Here is a 17285-nt window from a genome sequence, read left to right on the forward strand (position 1 = left end):
ATAAACTTGATATGATAACCGTGTTTAAGCTGACATAACAGAAAACATACTCACACAGACTTCAAATCTTTGTCTCTCCCTGCTGGTAAGGATGTGAACGACGTTTGGAGTTTCCAGCATCCTCAGCTCTACGTTCCCGGTCAACTCAACCTGTACTTCAGCAAGAAGGCCTTCTTCAAGTGTGCCCTCCACAGCTGCTACAGCTCCTTGGTGCTCTTCTTCATCCCCTATGCAGCCATGCACGACACCGTGAGGGGTGACGGGAAGGACATCGCCGACTACCAGTCCTTTGCCCTCCTCACCCAGACATGTCTGCTGTTTGCCGTCAGCATCCAGGCATGAGGAACCGTTTCTTTTGGATGATCTTGTCTCTTGCATTTGTCAGGCTTAGAATAAAAAGAATCACACAGATTTTTCAAAACACGTTTTCTCTCTATGTCTACAGTTGGGGTTGGAGATGTCTTACTGGACGGCAGTGAACACTTTGTTCGTGTTGGGCAGTCTGGCCATGTACTTTGCTGTCACATTCGTCATGTACAGTAACGGCATGTTTCTCATGTTGCCGTCAGCCTTCCCTTTCATAGGTGAGTGGTTAACTCATCAACTCACCGAACAGACGCAGGTTTGGGCCAGTTGCTGCCGTTCACTGAATTCACTTTAAACAAATTCTGTGTACATTTCCACATTTCTGTTGGTTAGCGAATGTTGACGTGCACGTCTGCTCCAAAGAAAAGCTTTGTTCATTCTTTCATACAAGTCTATTCCAGAGTAAAGGTGGCAGTATAATTCAAATGAGTTGAATTATACAGTGTCTGAAATGAGTTTGGTATGTTTGCACATGCAAAATATCTGGTTTACAACTAAACCAAATACCAAAAACTGGCTTGGACCATTCTCTGCCCCTGTACTTTGTCGAGTATTGAGCTTCAACACTTTTTCGGTACCAACCAAAATGTTGTGAGTATAGAAAACTGTACTGAAAGCTGGCATCAAACACTTGGTCACACTCTTGTTTACTTTTTTTTTTTGAGTAGATATTTCCTGATTTAAAATGTTTACGTACTCTTCTTTGTGTCAAGACAAATTTAAACAGTGGTTCTTTTGAGTTTTATTTAGTTAAATTGAAAAGAGGCTTGTAGAAAAACATTATAAACCTCCATGTCAAGTATAAAAAATGTATCCTTTTGGTACTGACATCAAGACATTTACTGTACACTAGCATTTCATTGCACTTTTGTATTTAACGGTAAGTTTGACAGCCTTTACAAAGACACACAATTCAATTTCACCTTAATTATAGTTTTAAAACTCACTCAGTATATTTACTAACCTCTAGAAACAACACTGATAGAACTTGTCTCCTCTAACAGAACTGACTCAGGCCCATATACAGTAGTATTCATCAGTTAAAGATAGTTACTGTCCATAAATGATTAAAGGCAATAGTAGATCCTGACAAGTGTACAAATGCAAACCTTGTATATGTGTGTGTCTGTTCAGGAACAGCCCGAAACTCTCTGAACCAGCCGAACGTTTGGCTGACGATCTTCCTCACCTCCATCCTGTGTGTCCTTCCTGTGGTTACCTACCGCTTCCTGTGGATTCAGCTCTGCCCCACCATCAATGACAAGGTACAGATGGAACTATTCTACACTTACCACTTAACTCTGCATGCTTGCTAAAATACAGCTGCACTTCTTGAATTGCTTTGAAAACTCACGCCTCTTTTTAGATTTTGGATTTTTCAAGAAATCGTCTGGAGGCTAGCTGGCTTAGAGCAGAGGTTTTCAAACTGTGACTCCATGGCAACATTATACTTCCTGTTTACATCCCCCCGAAAAAAAACAAATTATAGGAGCTGTAGTTCCAAACCTCAGAGCATGATTATCCAGCAAATAGAAGTGAGACAAAGTTTAATAATAGGAGTGACAAAATCCATTAATATTCAATTTTTTCATGTTGCACTATGTTGCAACATGAATATTATTATCCACCCATACAATTATGATTCAGTTTTTTGGGGCGTTTTTTGTGTGTGTGTGTGTGTGTGTGTGTGTGTGTGTGTGTTCACTACAGGGATTCAAACCCTGGCTGTTTGAGGAGATAAAGGCTAAAATATTTGCCCCTACACCACCCGTATAATCACAATTTGTTCGTTTGACCTAAAGAAAACTCTGACAGTAACTTTAGGATAGACACATCAAACTTCTGGCTTCTAGTAGACCGAGCAACTTACCAGATGAATCCCAAAATGGGTCAGCAAGTGTTTGGATAAGTGTGCCTCTATCCAACTTTTGACTTTGTCACTATTTGCCCAAACTTTCAGGTGATGTTCAAGGTGAGACAGGCCAAAGCAACACCTCCCCCTCCTCCTCGACGCACCCGCATCCGCCGCACCAGCTCCCGCCGCTCAGGCTACGCCTTCTCGCATGCGCAGGGCTACGGGGACCTGGTGACATCGGGCCGGTTCCTGCGGCGTCCTGTTGTGTCGCGATCTTCAGGTTTCACCCACGTGGGTCGGACCACCACAGGCTTCAGTCCCATGGGACGATCGGCTGGATACAGCCCGACAGGACGCCCCCAGAATACCAAGGTCCTGGATGTGGAGGTGACATCGCTGCAGATGTACAAGACTATCAAAGATCCTGCCCTCTGACAGACAGCAGGTTGAATTATGGAGGGTATTTGGAGAAGATCTGGGAGAAGGAATAATGCCAACTGGACATCTATATGCAGCTGGCAGTCGGAGGTGTTTAACACGCCCATGTGTACATTTGTTACCATGAAGAACATGCTCAGGCTCTCCAGAGAACTTCATTACGAAGATTTAAAAGGTTTGAAAAGTACATGACTTTTGCTCCAAGCATTTCATTTTGTAGTAGTTTATCAAAGGGAACTACAGCGAAATGTGTAGTCACTTCTGATGGGTATATGGATCACTTTCCTTAGATCATGAACACTCATGATCTAAGGAAATGCAGAGCCATTAGATGATAGGTTGACAGATGAAATCTCTCGGACACTAGAAACAGTAACAGGACGATTAATTTTCAGATAGAAACTACCACAGAAGGGAAACATTTCATGAGAAGTGTCATGTTTACAGACTTCCCAGATTTTCTTAACCCTTAGAGTCCAGATGCACAGTGGAGCTTTGTGCAGAGGATTTAACCAGCAAAGCATTTTGCATAAAAATATTTTAATTTTTTAAGTGTATTTTTAAAGCATTTTATTTTCCTATCTTGAAAGCTGCACAAACAGTTAGCACTTTGGCAGCGTCACATGGCAGTGGGAGATAACTGAACGTTTGAAAGATCGTAAAGGTGTCGTAAACTGCTCCCAACAAACGTTCATCGTCTCGGCGGCTCGGGGGAGGAGAAGATATGGCAAGAAAACACGTTTATGCAGCAGGATTCAGCATTGTTGGCCCAACCAGCTTTTGGCGGACATTTTTCCTCTTACAGTGTGTTTTGTTTCATCACTTTCTGTGTGCTGAAAGAATTTCATGCAACTTAAATGAATTTGTGAAAATAACTCTCCAGGGTCGTTGCTGGGCAGAAGAGGACGCCCTTCTTTGTAGCAGATCCTATTTTTGATTTACACTCAAAACACAGGGACATTTAAATTACAATCATCCGTACTGCTGTGCAATGAGACGTACTTTATACTTTAAGGGTTTATAAGTTATAAGTAATAGTTTATTATTGATTAGAAAATAATATATTATTGCTTTACAGATAAGAAATACGCTATTAATAAGAACAATGTTTGGACTGCAAGGCTGTGAAAGCTCCCTTTTGAAAATGTATATCTTGACAGGTTATTGGGAAGTGAGAAACCTACAACCTACTTTATTTGTAACAGCAGACCTGATGGCTAATTAGGAAATGAGTCATGAAGGTCAGTTTTTCAGTTCACTCTGTCAACCTGACTGCATGGCCTTCAACTGAGAGAGGAAACCAGGCAAAGGGATTATTCACAGCCTGGCAGCCCAAACGTTGCTCTCTCTAATGGCTTTATCCTGATCTGTCTATTTATTAACTAGTAATAAAGTCGTCAGTTATGATTGATAAACAATTTATAAAGAATGCCTTTTTACAAAGTGGTACCAGATCTTCTACAGTGCAGCTTTATGGGAGCATGAAATGTCTAAAATGTGCCTCAGTTTTAAGGTCTTGGGTTTACATTTTGAGTTGTTTTCCAATTATAGAACCTGCGAGTCTGAGGCCCTGTTCAACTGTATATTACGTGGATATCGCCAGATCATGTTTAAAGGGATTGTAGTTCAATACGTGACCCCGAATGTGTCTTAAATGCATCTCGAGTGATCACTTCAGATCAGATTTAGCGTCCCCACCGATGTTTGATTTTTGTCTGCGACTGCTGGCAAACTAACAAAAAAGAAAAATGCACTTCATCAAACAGCAAGAGAAGTGCACTACGCCGGCTGTGTAGGAATTAATCTTGAGTGAGTTGAGTTGTTTGTTGTAGGAAAATCAACAACATCTACCTGTGTTTGGGAGGTTTATCACACTGCACACACACTACAAAGTTAACTGGGTGGCCCTTTTAATCCTGTCAGGGACACATTTGGGTTCACATGGGTCCAGATGTCCTGGAATATCTAGTTCATCGTCTTCAGTGCAGTTTTTGGAGCGTTCACACCTGCAGTCAGAGTTAACAATGTGTGATCAGATCACACAGGCAACATTTTGAGGTGTGAACAGGGCCTAAAAAAACTGATTAGATATTTCCCATGGGGTTTTAGTTGCGCTGAATTATATCTCATTTTAAAATCAGTTCATCAGATCTGCATCACATCATGCTTAAATTATTTCAAAATCATGTATTTGCTTTAGCAACATGCTGTATATCTGATGATCAACTTGGTGGTTAACACTATTTCTGATCAGCAAATTAAAAATGCAGTGTATCTCAGCTGTTATCTGGCTTGCTTCCAACATCTTTCTCTTCGAATGTTGTATCAGCTTACTGAAAATATGACCTAATGTAAATGTTTAATATTAAAAGGAAAACATTTCCTATACTATGCAACACAGAAATAATAATGACAAGAATGTTAATGTTATAAAAAATAAGTTTTATGCAACCCAGTCAAGGACTAGCAATGTTTTTAAGTTAAGCAAGCCAACACATTATTTTATACAATCAGGTGGTTTTTGAAATGTCATGTTCATTGTTTCAGTACAAGCTGAGGATGACAGCTGGACATTTGCTTCTGTAGGTCCTGGGATCAGTCTTTAATTTATTATTTGGTATGTGAAGGTTTAAAGAATAGTCCAAATGGAAGTGGTTTCATAATTGTACAATAATAATAATAATATTTGATAGCTGCCCATATTTTTTATGCAATATGCAATTACTGGTTTTATTCATTCATCAGCTTGAATTTAAACCATGAAGACGGCTGATGGATGCCTTGTCGTCATAATGTTGTTGAAGCAACTGCAGTGTTTGCATCTGAACATCTGTGGTACCGTGTGATTCAGTCAGTTGCTGCCCAGAGTTGAATGTACTAACCCCTAACCCTGGTGCTGAAACCAAAGATTTTTTTAAGGCTTTGTGTGTCTTCGTTTACTCTAAAGTAAAAGTGTTGCTCATCAAACAGAAGCTGATGCTGGAGGTCAGTGTGGTGAAGCTGGTTTGTACCACTGACAGCACAGTTCTTATTTACTGTAAAGTGTTCTTTGTGGACATATTTCAAAGTTTGAATATGCAGAAGAAACATTTATTGCATGTTTGTAAAACTGTTGCTGTCATTGGATCTTTGCCCAAATGTTTTTAAATCAAGCTCAAAATCAAATTTATGTTGTATATTTTCAGTCTTTTATGGAATGGTCTGGTAGTTAGTCCAGTTTTGTGTCAAATGTTACCAATTTCATTGTATTGTGGTCCGTTTAACAAAAGCAAATTGAGCACTGCTTACACACACATCACAGATAGTGAAAGCAAATAGCAGATAAATATGCAAGTCCTACAGGGCTCTTGCACGCTCATTTATGGGTCACAAATATGGCATTTGTTTTGATTAGTGAAATGTGTCATAATGAGCTCAGTGAAATGAGCCCCTAAATCACGTCAACAGAGCTTTGTCTGCAATATTAATGCAGAATAAAGTCATCAAGAGTGGCTACTACACAGTCCACTAATGTTTTGCAAATCTTTTTCCAGTGTTTCTGTGGTACTGTCCAAAATAAATTGTAGCCATAATGAAAACTTTAAATATTTATCAATATATTACTATAATTATATCTCTAGCCCTGAAGACTGAAACTTTAACATAAGGGATTTTTGATAACTATTTCTCAAAAATGACAAAAAAAAAAATCAAATGTTTTTTAGTACTGCTCTTTCTGATAACCATTTTGTACTGCAATAAAAAGATCAACATGTCTTAGCTGTGCCTTCTTTTTCCATTACTAATAAGATTTTCTAATTCTTTGTGCATCTAGAGTGCATCCAAAACCCGTCAGCAAGAAAACACATAATTTCATTGTAGTTTGTGTGTCTTATGACTGTTGACAAACCTCCGACGGCTCTGACACTGAGGTGTTTTTTTTAACAATTTTTGTGATTTATGGAGGTCCAGTAGCATATTTATATTTCAAAAATGCTTTAAAAATACGGAATATTTGGCACCTCCACACTTTTTCACCACAAATGCTCATTTGGACTGACGTCTGTTCATAATCAGAACATGTGTTCATCCATGGACGTCTTAATGAACGGGCCTACAAGCCAGAGCTTTTTTATTAAGTGAGTGCTATTTGCATTTCTTCTTGAAAGTCAGAAGAACTAATGTGCTAATCATGATTTCTCTTGCTCCTAATCTGTATGTATACACTAAACTTAGTAAAGCAATCTAAATATGTTTCATACTGTAGAAAAATAGCTCTTTCTTTCATGGTTCTCAATAACATTTTGTATAGAGTTACTTTGTATGTTATCTGTAAAGAGAGAGTCAGCGTGGAAGCTTTGGACAAGAATGACCTCTCTTCATCTCCAGCATAAATACACTGAAATAAAGTTCAGGTGCCATTTTCAACCAACAGCCGCAATTTACAGTTATGATTAACCTGCGAAATTTTGCTAAAAAAGACGTAAAATGACAAGCGGCTGCATAATTCGTCACTCTTTCAAGCATTTTCTCATAATCCATCTGTGTGTTCACATCTAATGGTGTTGGAAAGAGGAGCAAAATATCATGCTAAAGGAAGAAATATTACTAGGTGAAATAAATTCTTAGAAGAATTATCAGTAGGCGTAAAAATATATATAAAAGCAATATAAATTTAGACATTAGTTATTTAATAGTATATTTTGCAATATAGGTAAGATCTCTCCTGTACAAAAAGGGCAGAAGATGAAATACTGTATGTAATATTTAGAGCAACAGAGCAACGTGACTCTGCTGTCAGATAAATGCTGTTTTATATGTGAGCAGCTCGTCTCCAGCAGATGGTGTAATAACCCTTAACACCACAGCACTAATATCTCTGTCAAACCACACGACACCAGCCTGATGTTTCCAATTATTGTGTAATACTAAAAGAATCTCATTGTGCTGCAGAACACAACAACTGTGGAGATTTATTATGGCTCAAACAGTACATGTTCCACTTATTATTTATATACACAATCAGTAATATGGGCAGTATGTGATATAATGTGTTTTATGAGACTGCACGTCTCATGCTAACAGCGGTGCATAAAGGGTGTTTATGATGTTGTGGCTGAAAATGAGCATCATATATCATATATAGAAAGCTCTGTGCTCTATCTAAGGGCCAAAAGTGCCCATGTGTGACCATAAAGAAATTTTGAGTCCAAAATGGTGAGAAATGAACACAAAGGGGAAATGTTGGATCCAAAATTATGTATGAATTCATTAAATGAATATTATCTACATAAAGATTTAAAATGAATTACTTGATTTATCTGTTCTCCCCTTGGTTCTGACCCTCTGCCATCTGACAGAAAGATCAGAGCAAAGCAACAGGTTGTCTTCATCTTGACCTCATCAAGAGTTTTAATGAGACATTTAAATTATGTTGAATATTTTGGGGATGCAGCTCTCAACCCACTGTTATTCTGATGTTGATTATGTAATTGTCTGGCATTCACAAGAGGATACTGGACAAAGCTGACTCAGTCATCCTGAGACTGGAGCTAAGCAGATCTGGGGAAAAAAACAAAGAGTCTGCAGTCATGCTAGCGGCTCAGCTTAATGCTAACATCAACGTGCTAACATGCTCATAATGACAATGCTAACATGCTGGTTTTGTGCAGGTATAATGTTAAAGTAGCACGTTAGCATGCTGACGTTTGCTAATTTGCACTTAATGTCATTAGTTTTGCAGGAATTTGTTCATAAATTAAAGTATTTTGAGCTGATGATGGCGTGAGATGAAAAGTCAGGGGGATCACCAAAGTTATTACAGTTCATCCTGAGGGGGACATGAACGTGTGCACCAAGTTTTACGGCAGTCCATCTAGTAACGTAGCTGAGATATTTCACAGGATGAGGGGACACTTTGACCTGCTGGTGGCGCTAGAGGAAAAGCCAGGGGATCACCAAAGTCAGTAGGATTCATCCTCTGGGGACCATGAATGCATATACAACTATTCATATCAATCCATCTAATAGACTGCTAGTGTGGCTAAAAATCATTTAATTTGCCTCCTCTTCAGCTGGTATGTGTCAGTTTTGCTGCTTTCTTTACTAAGTGCAAAATGATGTGGTTCAGCTGCTCCACTAAAGTGGATGGACAAATTATTCCAACTCTAAAAGCTCTGTGTGAATCTTAACATCACAGCCCCTTCAAAGCTGAGTGTCTTTAATCCTCTACACTGACACTTGTACTGGAATTAAAACAGTTATGTCATTTCAAGGCAAGAAGCCCTCACATAACACGGTTTTCCACTCCGTAGTGCTGTGTCTTAACAATTTTGATAACTTATTAATCATTCAATGCCAAACATTTGCTGCTTTTCTCACTTTTAAATCATTGTAAACTGAGTATTTTGGGGTTCTGGACTGTTGGTCGTCACCAGTGGTGTAATGTAAGTACATTTACAAATAATTACAAATTTCAGCTACTCTACTTGAGCATCTCAATTTCTTGCTACTTTATACTTCTACTCCACTACATTTCAGAGGGAAATATTGCACTTTTTACTCCACTGCATGACTGCTTTATTTTACAGATTAAGATTTTACAAACAAAACACATGATGATCTCATAAAATATGTAAAAATGATGCATTCTTATAGAGTAAACTACCCAATATTATATAAAATAGTTCAAATTAGCTCCAACTCGACCAACTAACAACAGTAAAATGTCACTTACACGTGAATGCACCAGTAATGTTCCAATAATATGATATAATGTAACACTTGCAGGGTCTATAATTACTACTTTTACCTTTAAAGAGTTTCCCTTTGGGGATCAATAAAGTATTTCTGATAATACTTTAAGTACGTATTGCTAATAATACTTACGTACTTTTACTTAAGTGACATTTTCAGTGCAGGACTTTTACTTGTAATGGAGAATTTTTATATTACATTATATTATTATATTATATATTAGCATTGCTGCTTTTACTTGAGTAAAAGATTTGAATACTTTCTCCGGCACTGATCATCACCTTGGGTTCTGAGAACTTGTGATGCAGCATTTCTCACAATTTTTTTTTTCTTTTTTTTTCACATTTCACAGACTAAAGAAACTCAAGCATAACTGACAGATTAATAAATAATCAAAATAATAACTATAGGTGCAGCTTTAGACTCTAGCACAGATCTCATATCTTTACAGTGTGCCATCTGAAGGGGAGCAGACCAGATCAGATATGGTGGTTACACCGTTTTACACTTCACCTTGACTGAGCATGTACAATACAAATCAAAGTCGTAATGAGTCTCTGGGAGTGAAAGGTCAGCAGGGGCCTCCTGCTCTAATTTGTATTGACCAGGGTCTAACCTGCCTCTTTCCCAATGCATGCTGGGATAGGCTCCAGCCCCCCGCAGCCCTTGAAGGAGATAAGCGGTTTGGAAAATGGCCCGAAAGATAAATGGATGGATGGTTTCTCAGTGAATCATCTATTCTCACACTCTGAGATCACTGGGGATGATAATGATTCCCCCCCCCCACCAAACTATTAGCATGTTTAGTCCAAGAAAGAAAAACCTGGTTCACATGTGTTGTATTTACAACTTGCTTATAGTTTTCTCAGAGGCAGCCACTGAAATGTGATGTTATGAATCTCATACTGCATCTTGTTTGGCGTACTTTTAGAATGTTTTTCATTTTAAATTTTGTACCTTGAACAGGTGAGAACCAGTAATGCATCTAACAGTCAACGTGTGAAAAACTGATTTGCTGAGTTTAGGTAAAAAAAAAAGGTTTAGAGCTGCAGTGAGGTAATGATGGTTCATCATTTATTTGATTGTACGCTTCAAACCAACAAATCTGGCTGCTTGTTTCATTTAGTTTACAAAACAAAAGGCTGCCTAAAATCATAAGAGATTGTTTTTAACAATATGACTTCCACAACATACACTAAAAGCACAAAAATGTTCACATGACACTTTGTCCCTGTTCATCATCTTTTAGCATGTGACATGTACAATGTACAGTATATTCTCATAAAGATGTAGAACAGCGCAGATTCTGCAGATGGTCTCAGGTCTACGTGTGCTCTCGATCCACTCCTCGCGGCAGGGATCAGCATCACGCTGCAACTGAAAAACGCTCAAAACTCTAAATCACAGCTTCTTCCTTTATTCAAGACATAATATTTAGAGAAGTATTCAGTCTTTTTTGGAGAGTAAGATTTTAAAATTGGATGCCCCTTTTAACTTTAACATAAGTTTTCAGTTAAAAAAGTGAAGTTACAGGTTGAAGTTAAGTTCCTTAAATTGCCTTTTGCATTAATCTGATCTTGGAAAACATATGTGGCAATATATTGTAAAAATATATTGTGGCAAATATCACACATTCACAAAGCCAGAATTATTCATTTTCTATATGTAATGTAAGTCTGTCACTTTATGAACAGAATCTCTAAAAACAGAAAAGCTATGAAGACATGCCTCCTTTAAAGGAATAATATGGACACGATTGTCAGATGATTTGTATTTATGTATATATCTTTGTAATTTTGTAAATGTATTATTCTAAATATGTTTTTTTTTTTACGGTTTTTTAAAACTTAGAGTTGTATAAATGTGTTAATTTTGTTTCCTTTCCTGCTTTTGGTCTAATTTTTCCTTCACTCTCTGTAGTGTTGTTTGTCATGTATTATTATTATTATTTCTATAAAGTTCCTTTAAAAGAAGAAGAGTCATATGTTCATGTCACTGTCACAACAGAGATTGTGTTCATGAACTAATGGATACAAAATCAAAATGATATAATTAAGCAATATAGATATTTGATAAATGTTTGATTTTGGGTGATGATGATTTGATTTGCCGGGGTGTTCAAACTTCAAGCATCTGCATTCAATAGACTTAACTTAAAATGCTATATGGCTACTTTTTTATGACTGCATTACAGAGAAGCATGCAAAATATCACCAATAAAGATGAACCTCAATTCTTAAACAGTCAAAAGACCAGAGAAGTGCAGAAAAACAATAAAAACATGCCAACACAATGAACTATTTACATTGCCAAGTGTCCAACTCTGGTCTTGTGATCATCTAAAATGCTACAAGGCAATAATTTCTTTCTTTTTAACTATTAATGTCACGCGCAGTATTGCTGTAACATTTCATTATAAAAGTGAAGAAATGGGCTTGGATTTTGCTTTGTCAAGTCAAGTCAATTTTATTTAAATATAGCCCAATATCACAAATCACAATTTGCCTCAGGGGGCTTTACAATCTGTGCAGCTGCAGCATGCACCACCCTCTGTCCTTAGACCCTGGTTTAGGAAAAATAAGGAAAAACTCCCCCCAAAAAACCTTTTAACAGCGACAAAAATGAAAGAATAAAACGTCAGGAAGAGAAACAGAGGAGGGATATGATATGTGGATATGATATCTCACAAAATAAAATAAACAACTGAATTACAATTAACATTTGAATGACAAAAAAGTATGTTATGCACAAATTATCTGCTAAACTGTGATTAAAATAAAAGTGAAAGCTTTGCTGCCCTCCTGCGAGCGAAGCATCTCCTCCAACTGACATACACTGATGCTGCATTTACGGCACGTAAAAAGACGGTAATTACGCACTCCTCGTTGAAAAAGACCGTTTCTGGAGGCAAACACACCCCAGTTTTTTGGGGGGGTTTTAATATGACAGGACACAACTACTCTCTGGATTTCTTATCTGTGATTGTCTGGTGTTAGAGTTGTTTAGTATACAGTAAAACGCGAACTATCCAAGCCGCGTCCTCTACCGAACACGAATCGCTCCAACGTATATTCCCCAATTTCCCATAGAGTTTGAACGCAGCGCCAGCAGCAGACTACATTGTTAACGTTGATTTCTGCCGTTCAAGCCAGCATTTTGTCTTCCGTGAGCCACACCGGGGTCACGGGCTCCCACAAAACGCATGAAATTTTGACTACATTTGGCAGCGCGACACACACCGGCAAACTGTAAGATACTTTACAGTGTATTCCTACAATTTGTCTCAAGAAAGAGTCAGTAACGCTCGGCAAACATACTAGCTAACGTTAATGTTCACGATTCTGAATATTTCATACTGCAGAGGAATATACAGGGGCGAGTCGTGGTTTTTTATTTAGGAAAAGCTGAACGGTTTGGCTTTTAATTTAGGTTTTTAGGGCCGTGACTTTTTAGTACAGAGTTAAACTGGGTTAAACACCTGTCCCGGGTCCCCTCAGGTCATTATTTAAAGAAGATAGGCTAACGATATGACTACTCAGCAGTCATTTTTCTTGCTGGACTGAAAGGAGGAGGAGTAGGCTAGCGTGTTTCCCATGGCTACACCAAGCTTTCCTGGGGGGTTATTTGCATTCCTAACCAGCCGGTGGTAACATACTTCTGCTTATATTACTATTATCTTTAAAACCGGCAGCTGTTATAGCCCAGAGTGCCCGGGGAAATAAAAGAGATAGTCGGGAGTGAGAGGAAAGATCAGCTCCAGGAGTCGTGACGTCGCCCTGGAGGTGCAGGTTCATCGCTCAGTTTGGTCTCCTTTTGTTGACTGAACCCACCTTTTCCCAACAACTGCAGTCCGGTTTCATAGTCGAAGTGTAATGTTTTGTTTTGTTTTTTTTCCCCCTGTTGATTTTCACTTGGTCTGGAAGCTCTAACATGAGGAGGATTGTTGGCTGTAACCCAGCCCAGACCGGAGGCTGCTGGTAGGGATGGTGCCGCTGTGAAGAGCCGGTGTGCCGTTTCGGAGGACATGCCTGCGGTCGGGGGAAAAGGGAGGAAGTGCCTGGACAACATGACTGTTTTCAACCAGGAAAATGTTGAGGAATTGTATGCAATTGGAGACGAGCTGGGGAGGTAAGTTTCACTGAAGTCTATCCTTATTCCTAAATGCGTATGAACTTCCTCTTTTCATGGTAGAGGTGTGAGAAGGAGGGTGGGGGGAAAATACCTTATTTTTATTTCTAAATTTAGATGATCTTTATATTTAGGTACAGCATATTAACCTATCTATCTATCTATCTATCTATCTATCTATCTATCTATCTATCCAAACTGTTCATATAATAGTCTTAAATATACGTTTTCATGCCATGCTGCACCCGCAGCTCTGTATACAGATGGGTTTAGTCCATAAACACATTACTACGCATTACACACTAATGCGTACTCTGACTCAAGCAAGTATGCATGCACGCATACTATGCCTGTGAGTAGTCCCCAGGACATGCATCCAACCACTGTGAGTGAGTGTGATTAATGCAGTCCATAATGCATCATTGTCAGTGATGAAGAGGTTAGCGGCTGTCACTGTAGCTGCCTCTTCCTGGAGATTTATTGCAGGAGGGGGGCAGACGGTATCATTGTACATCTTTTACAGGGAGAGGATTTACATCCTGGCACAGCCTGGTTTCATTTCATTCAGGCTGTGTTTGGACAAAGGTTAACGCTGGACAATGGGGATAAAGAGGTTGAATGTAGACGAAACAATCTGACAAGACAGGCGTTTTGGTTCGTTGGGGTTGTTTTTTGTCTGGAAAGTTGCTTAAATGACAGAGAAGCGTGGTCACATTAGGGCTGAAGAGTGAGTAGTCACCTTGATTTGCTGTGCTGTCCTGTCAAATATAAAACCATGGAGTCAAAACTGGTGGCTGTCTTGTTTTCAGCTTAACTAAACTGCTGCATAGATCAAAAACTACATTGCATAATAGTAAAGGTAGAAATAACACAAGCAAGGGTGCATTTATCCCCACAGTGGATCGCAGACGGCTTCTCAAATGACTGTCAGAAACATGAAAATGGATCTCTTTGAGTTTCTGGTTATCAAAGTGACACATGTACGCCGTGTTGGTAATAATCAACCAATTGTTTTCTGCTCTCCAGGGCCTGTCTGGCAACACTGCTTCTCAATTTAGCGCTCACCTTCCAGCGCTGTGGGGGAGAGCTGAAGTTGCTCTATCTGCTTCACTATGCTACCTTGGTAATAGAGACGATTGGGGAGCTTTGTGTAATGGGATTGAATTTCTGGCTGGAGGTAAAGAGACGGCTACGTGAGTGTGATAGTCTCATTTGGTTGTTGCTCCAACACCGGGATCCTTTCTCTATTGTAGTTTGATTAGGAGAGTAAAGACTTTAAATTGGGTTGCCTCCCATCTTAGTGTGATAATCATGAATTTTTCAACATTTGGAGTGTTGAAATATGATAAACATGATTCTCAAAACATCTCAGTTCTGTAAATAAAGGCATCCATGGAAGCTGGTATTTTTGGGTGTGTTCCAGTGGAGAACAGCCCAGATAAAGTATTGCACAAGTCTGTTTTTGGAAGGATTTCATGTCTTTATGAGACAGAAGAATTATGTATGACTTGGGGGGGGGGACTCAGGGCTACTGCATAATATGGAAAAAGAAATTTAACCTACTTTTTGATAGCCTGGTTAATCTACAAACCTCTGTAGATACAAGCACATTTGATATTCAGTTGATATTCAGTATCAGCCTACTTTTGAAAATACATCTGATATCTACTCATGAACAGAAATTAATAATCCATCTGTGGGAGACGTGTTTTGCATTGGCTAAAAAAGGCATGCACCTTGTCTACAGCTAGAACTACAGACTGGGCCTCATCAAGAACCACTTGTACAAACACATTTGTTCATAAGTGGTATGTGTGAATGATTTAAAGGAAGTTGTTCACCAGCTTTTTTTTGCTTCTAACTTCATGTCAAACCATCCCTTCTTTATTTCAGTACAGCTATGCTCTAATGGCACAAAGTTGATGGCTGTATTAATATTTTTTAATTGTTTTGGGTCCCCTAATACCACTACTGACACTGCTAAATTTGTTCTGTTTTCATCAGCAGGACTTGAGGCTTCTTTTTACTTTTGGGTAACATTTTAAGGAATGAAACTTGCCCCCAAACGGTGTGGAACAGGTGACCTTTTATAGCAGTTTGGGGACGTTGATTATGCCAATGATCAAAAGTCACGAATGGGCACCTACTCATGAACAATCATCAAGTTGAAACAACAAATTTATGGCTATTTTGTGCAGTTAAATGCCGTTGAAGCTGACTTGGTTCACTTGCCTCACAGAAAAAAGTAAGAGAGGTTTAGGATTAGAAATAACAACAACAAACAAGTTTTTTTTTTTTTACATGCTTCAACTTGGATGAACTTTGGATAAACCAGTTAGTTCATGATGAAAACGGGTGAGTCTGTCTATTCATTGGCTAAATTACAGCGGCATGACCTGCACTGTAATGCCTTGCACGCTTAAAGATAGAGAGGCTTTTGATCTGACTGTACTCCAGGCCCGACTCCGGATGCAATTGGAATGAGGCCTGTTTGGTTTGGTGAAATGGGGAAAATGGAAAGTCACCCAAGCAGGGACTTTATCCTTTCTCTGACACTGACACTGACACTGCCCGCTTTGGTGTGCATGCATGGTAGAACCGAAGGCTGGTGAAGCCAAGCATCTAACCTTCATTAGTATCTAGCCACAGTGAGCATGCAAGCAGTATAATGAGGGGGAGAGTGTGGAAGAAGGCAGAGGAGATGTGTAACGCTTATGTTAGGGTGAAGTGTGCAGTCTGATCCTGTCTCAAAAGTGTGTTTCTAGCCACTGGAATCACCTGCTAAAGTCTTTGATTCATCAGACCTTGATTCAACCGCCTTACGACCTGGACCAGTCTTTCTCAGCCTTGCCACTATGATGTGTGTGTGTGTGTGTGTGTGTGTGTGTGTGTGTGTGTGTGTGTGTGTGTGTATATATATGTGGGATAACTAGCCAGATTTTTTCCAACCCTTCTTGGCTGCAGAAGGCATCTCGGAGAACTGGAATTATTTAGAGGTTACAAACGAACTGTCGTTCAGAGAATAACTGGAGTCATAGCGGGTTAGCTGTTGAGCCTCCATGCGAGGCATCAAGTTGTTACTTCCAGAGCTGCATTGAAGAAAAGTGTGATAATCCCAGGCAAATGCATCAGTGGTCAAATTCTCTTCCCTTTTTGAACTGTGTCCAAAAAATGGCCAGTCCTTGGCTGTGTTTTAAAGGGCTCCTAATAGAAATTGCCACTGCCGCTGGTCTCCTCCAAACCCTTTCCTCTAATAAGTCAAGCACTGACCGCATCTGTGCTCAGTTGATCTCTCTTATTGCCTCACAGATTGGCAGAAAATTCTCACTTTATGCCTGAGATCAGCAGGGAATTACTGAAGACATTACAGCTACTGGCATCTCAAAGGAATCTCCTATTTGATGCCTCCTCAAAATGATGGTTAAGTGAATGGAGAAGGGATCGTTGAAGGGTTTCACAGTGGTGGTGTGCTGCGTGGCTGTCAGACTGCAGGGATAAAAACACTCTATTAGAGTTTAGGGCCTCTTTAGCCTGCAGTTGAGGAATGGCGGCACGTTGAAGGGCGTGTATTTTTTTCCAACAGGCTCCCAAACCTGTTATTTTTGTGTAGTCCAATAGTCGATACTTTGTGCAAATATTTCACAGCTGCAATCGTCAGATTATTAATCGACAACTATTTCACTAATAGATTCATCTTTTCTGGTATTTTTCAAGTTTTAAAAAAGGAAACATTTTCTGGTTCCAGCTTCTCAAATGTGAGAAT

At 39.1% G+C, this 17285-nt stretch overlaps 2 protein-coding genes across 7 annotated transcripts in view; both read left to right on the forward strand.

The window, feature by feature from the left end:
• The window catches only part of LOC122876099 (phospholipid-transporting ATPase ID-like), a 50372-nt gene extending 43958 nt beyond the window's left edge, over positions 1–6414 (forward strand). For both annotated transcript variants that reach the window (XM_044196007.1, XM_044196008.1), the window contains exons 25-28: positions 91–336; positions 446–584; positions 1501–1631; positions 2327–6414. In XM_044196007.1, coding sequence (XP_044051942.1) covers positions 91–336; positions 446–584; positions 1501–1631; positions 2327–2656 — 846 coding nt within the window. In that variant the 3' untranslated portion in view covers positions 2657–6414. The remainder of the gene's footprint in view (positions 1–90; positions 337–445; positions 585–1500; positions 1632–2326) is intronic.
• A 6070-nt stretch (positions 6415–12484) lies between these two features.
• The window catches only part of dapk1 (death-associated protein kinase 1), an 88292-nt gene continuing 83491 nt past the window's right edge, over positions 12485–17285 (forward strand). For 3 of the 5 annotated variants that reach the window (XM_044196001.1, XM_044196005.1, XM_044196006.1), the window contains exons 1-2: positions 12485–12642; positions 13318–13522. In XM_044196001.1, coding sequence (XP_044051936.1) covers positions 13419–13522 — 104 coding nt within the window. In that variant the 5' untranslated portion in view covers positions 12485–12642; positions 13318–13418. Of the gene's footprint in view, positions 12643–12722; positions 13183–13317; positions 13523–17285 lie in introns of those variants that run through there. The other 2 variants (XM_044196003.1, XM_044196002.1) reach the window with 2 other exon arrangements.

This window comes from Siniperca chuatsi, linkage group LG5, assembly GCF_020085105.1.
Source record: "Siniperca chuatsi isolate FFG_IHB_CAS linkage group LG5, ASM2008510v1, whole genome shotgun sequence".
Classification (NCBI taxonomy): Eukaryota; Metazoa; Chordata; class Actinopteri; order Centrarchiformes; family Sinipercidae; genus Siniperca; species Siniperca chuatsi.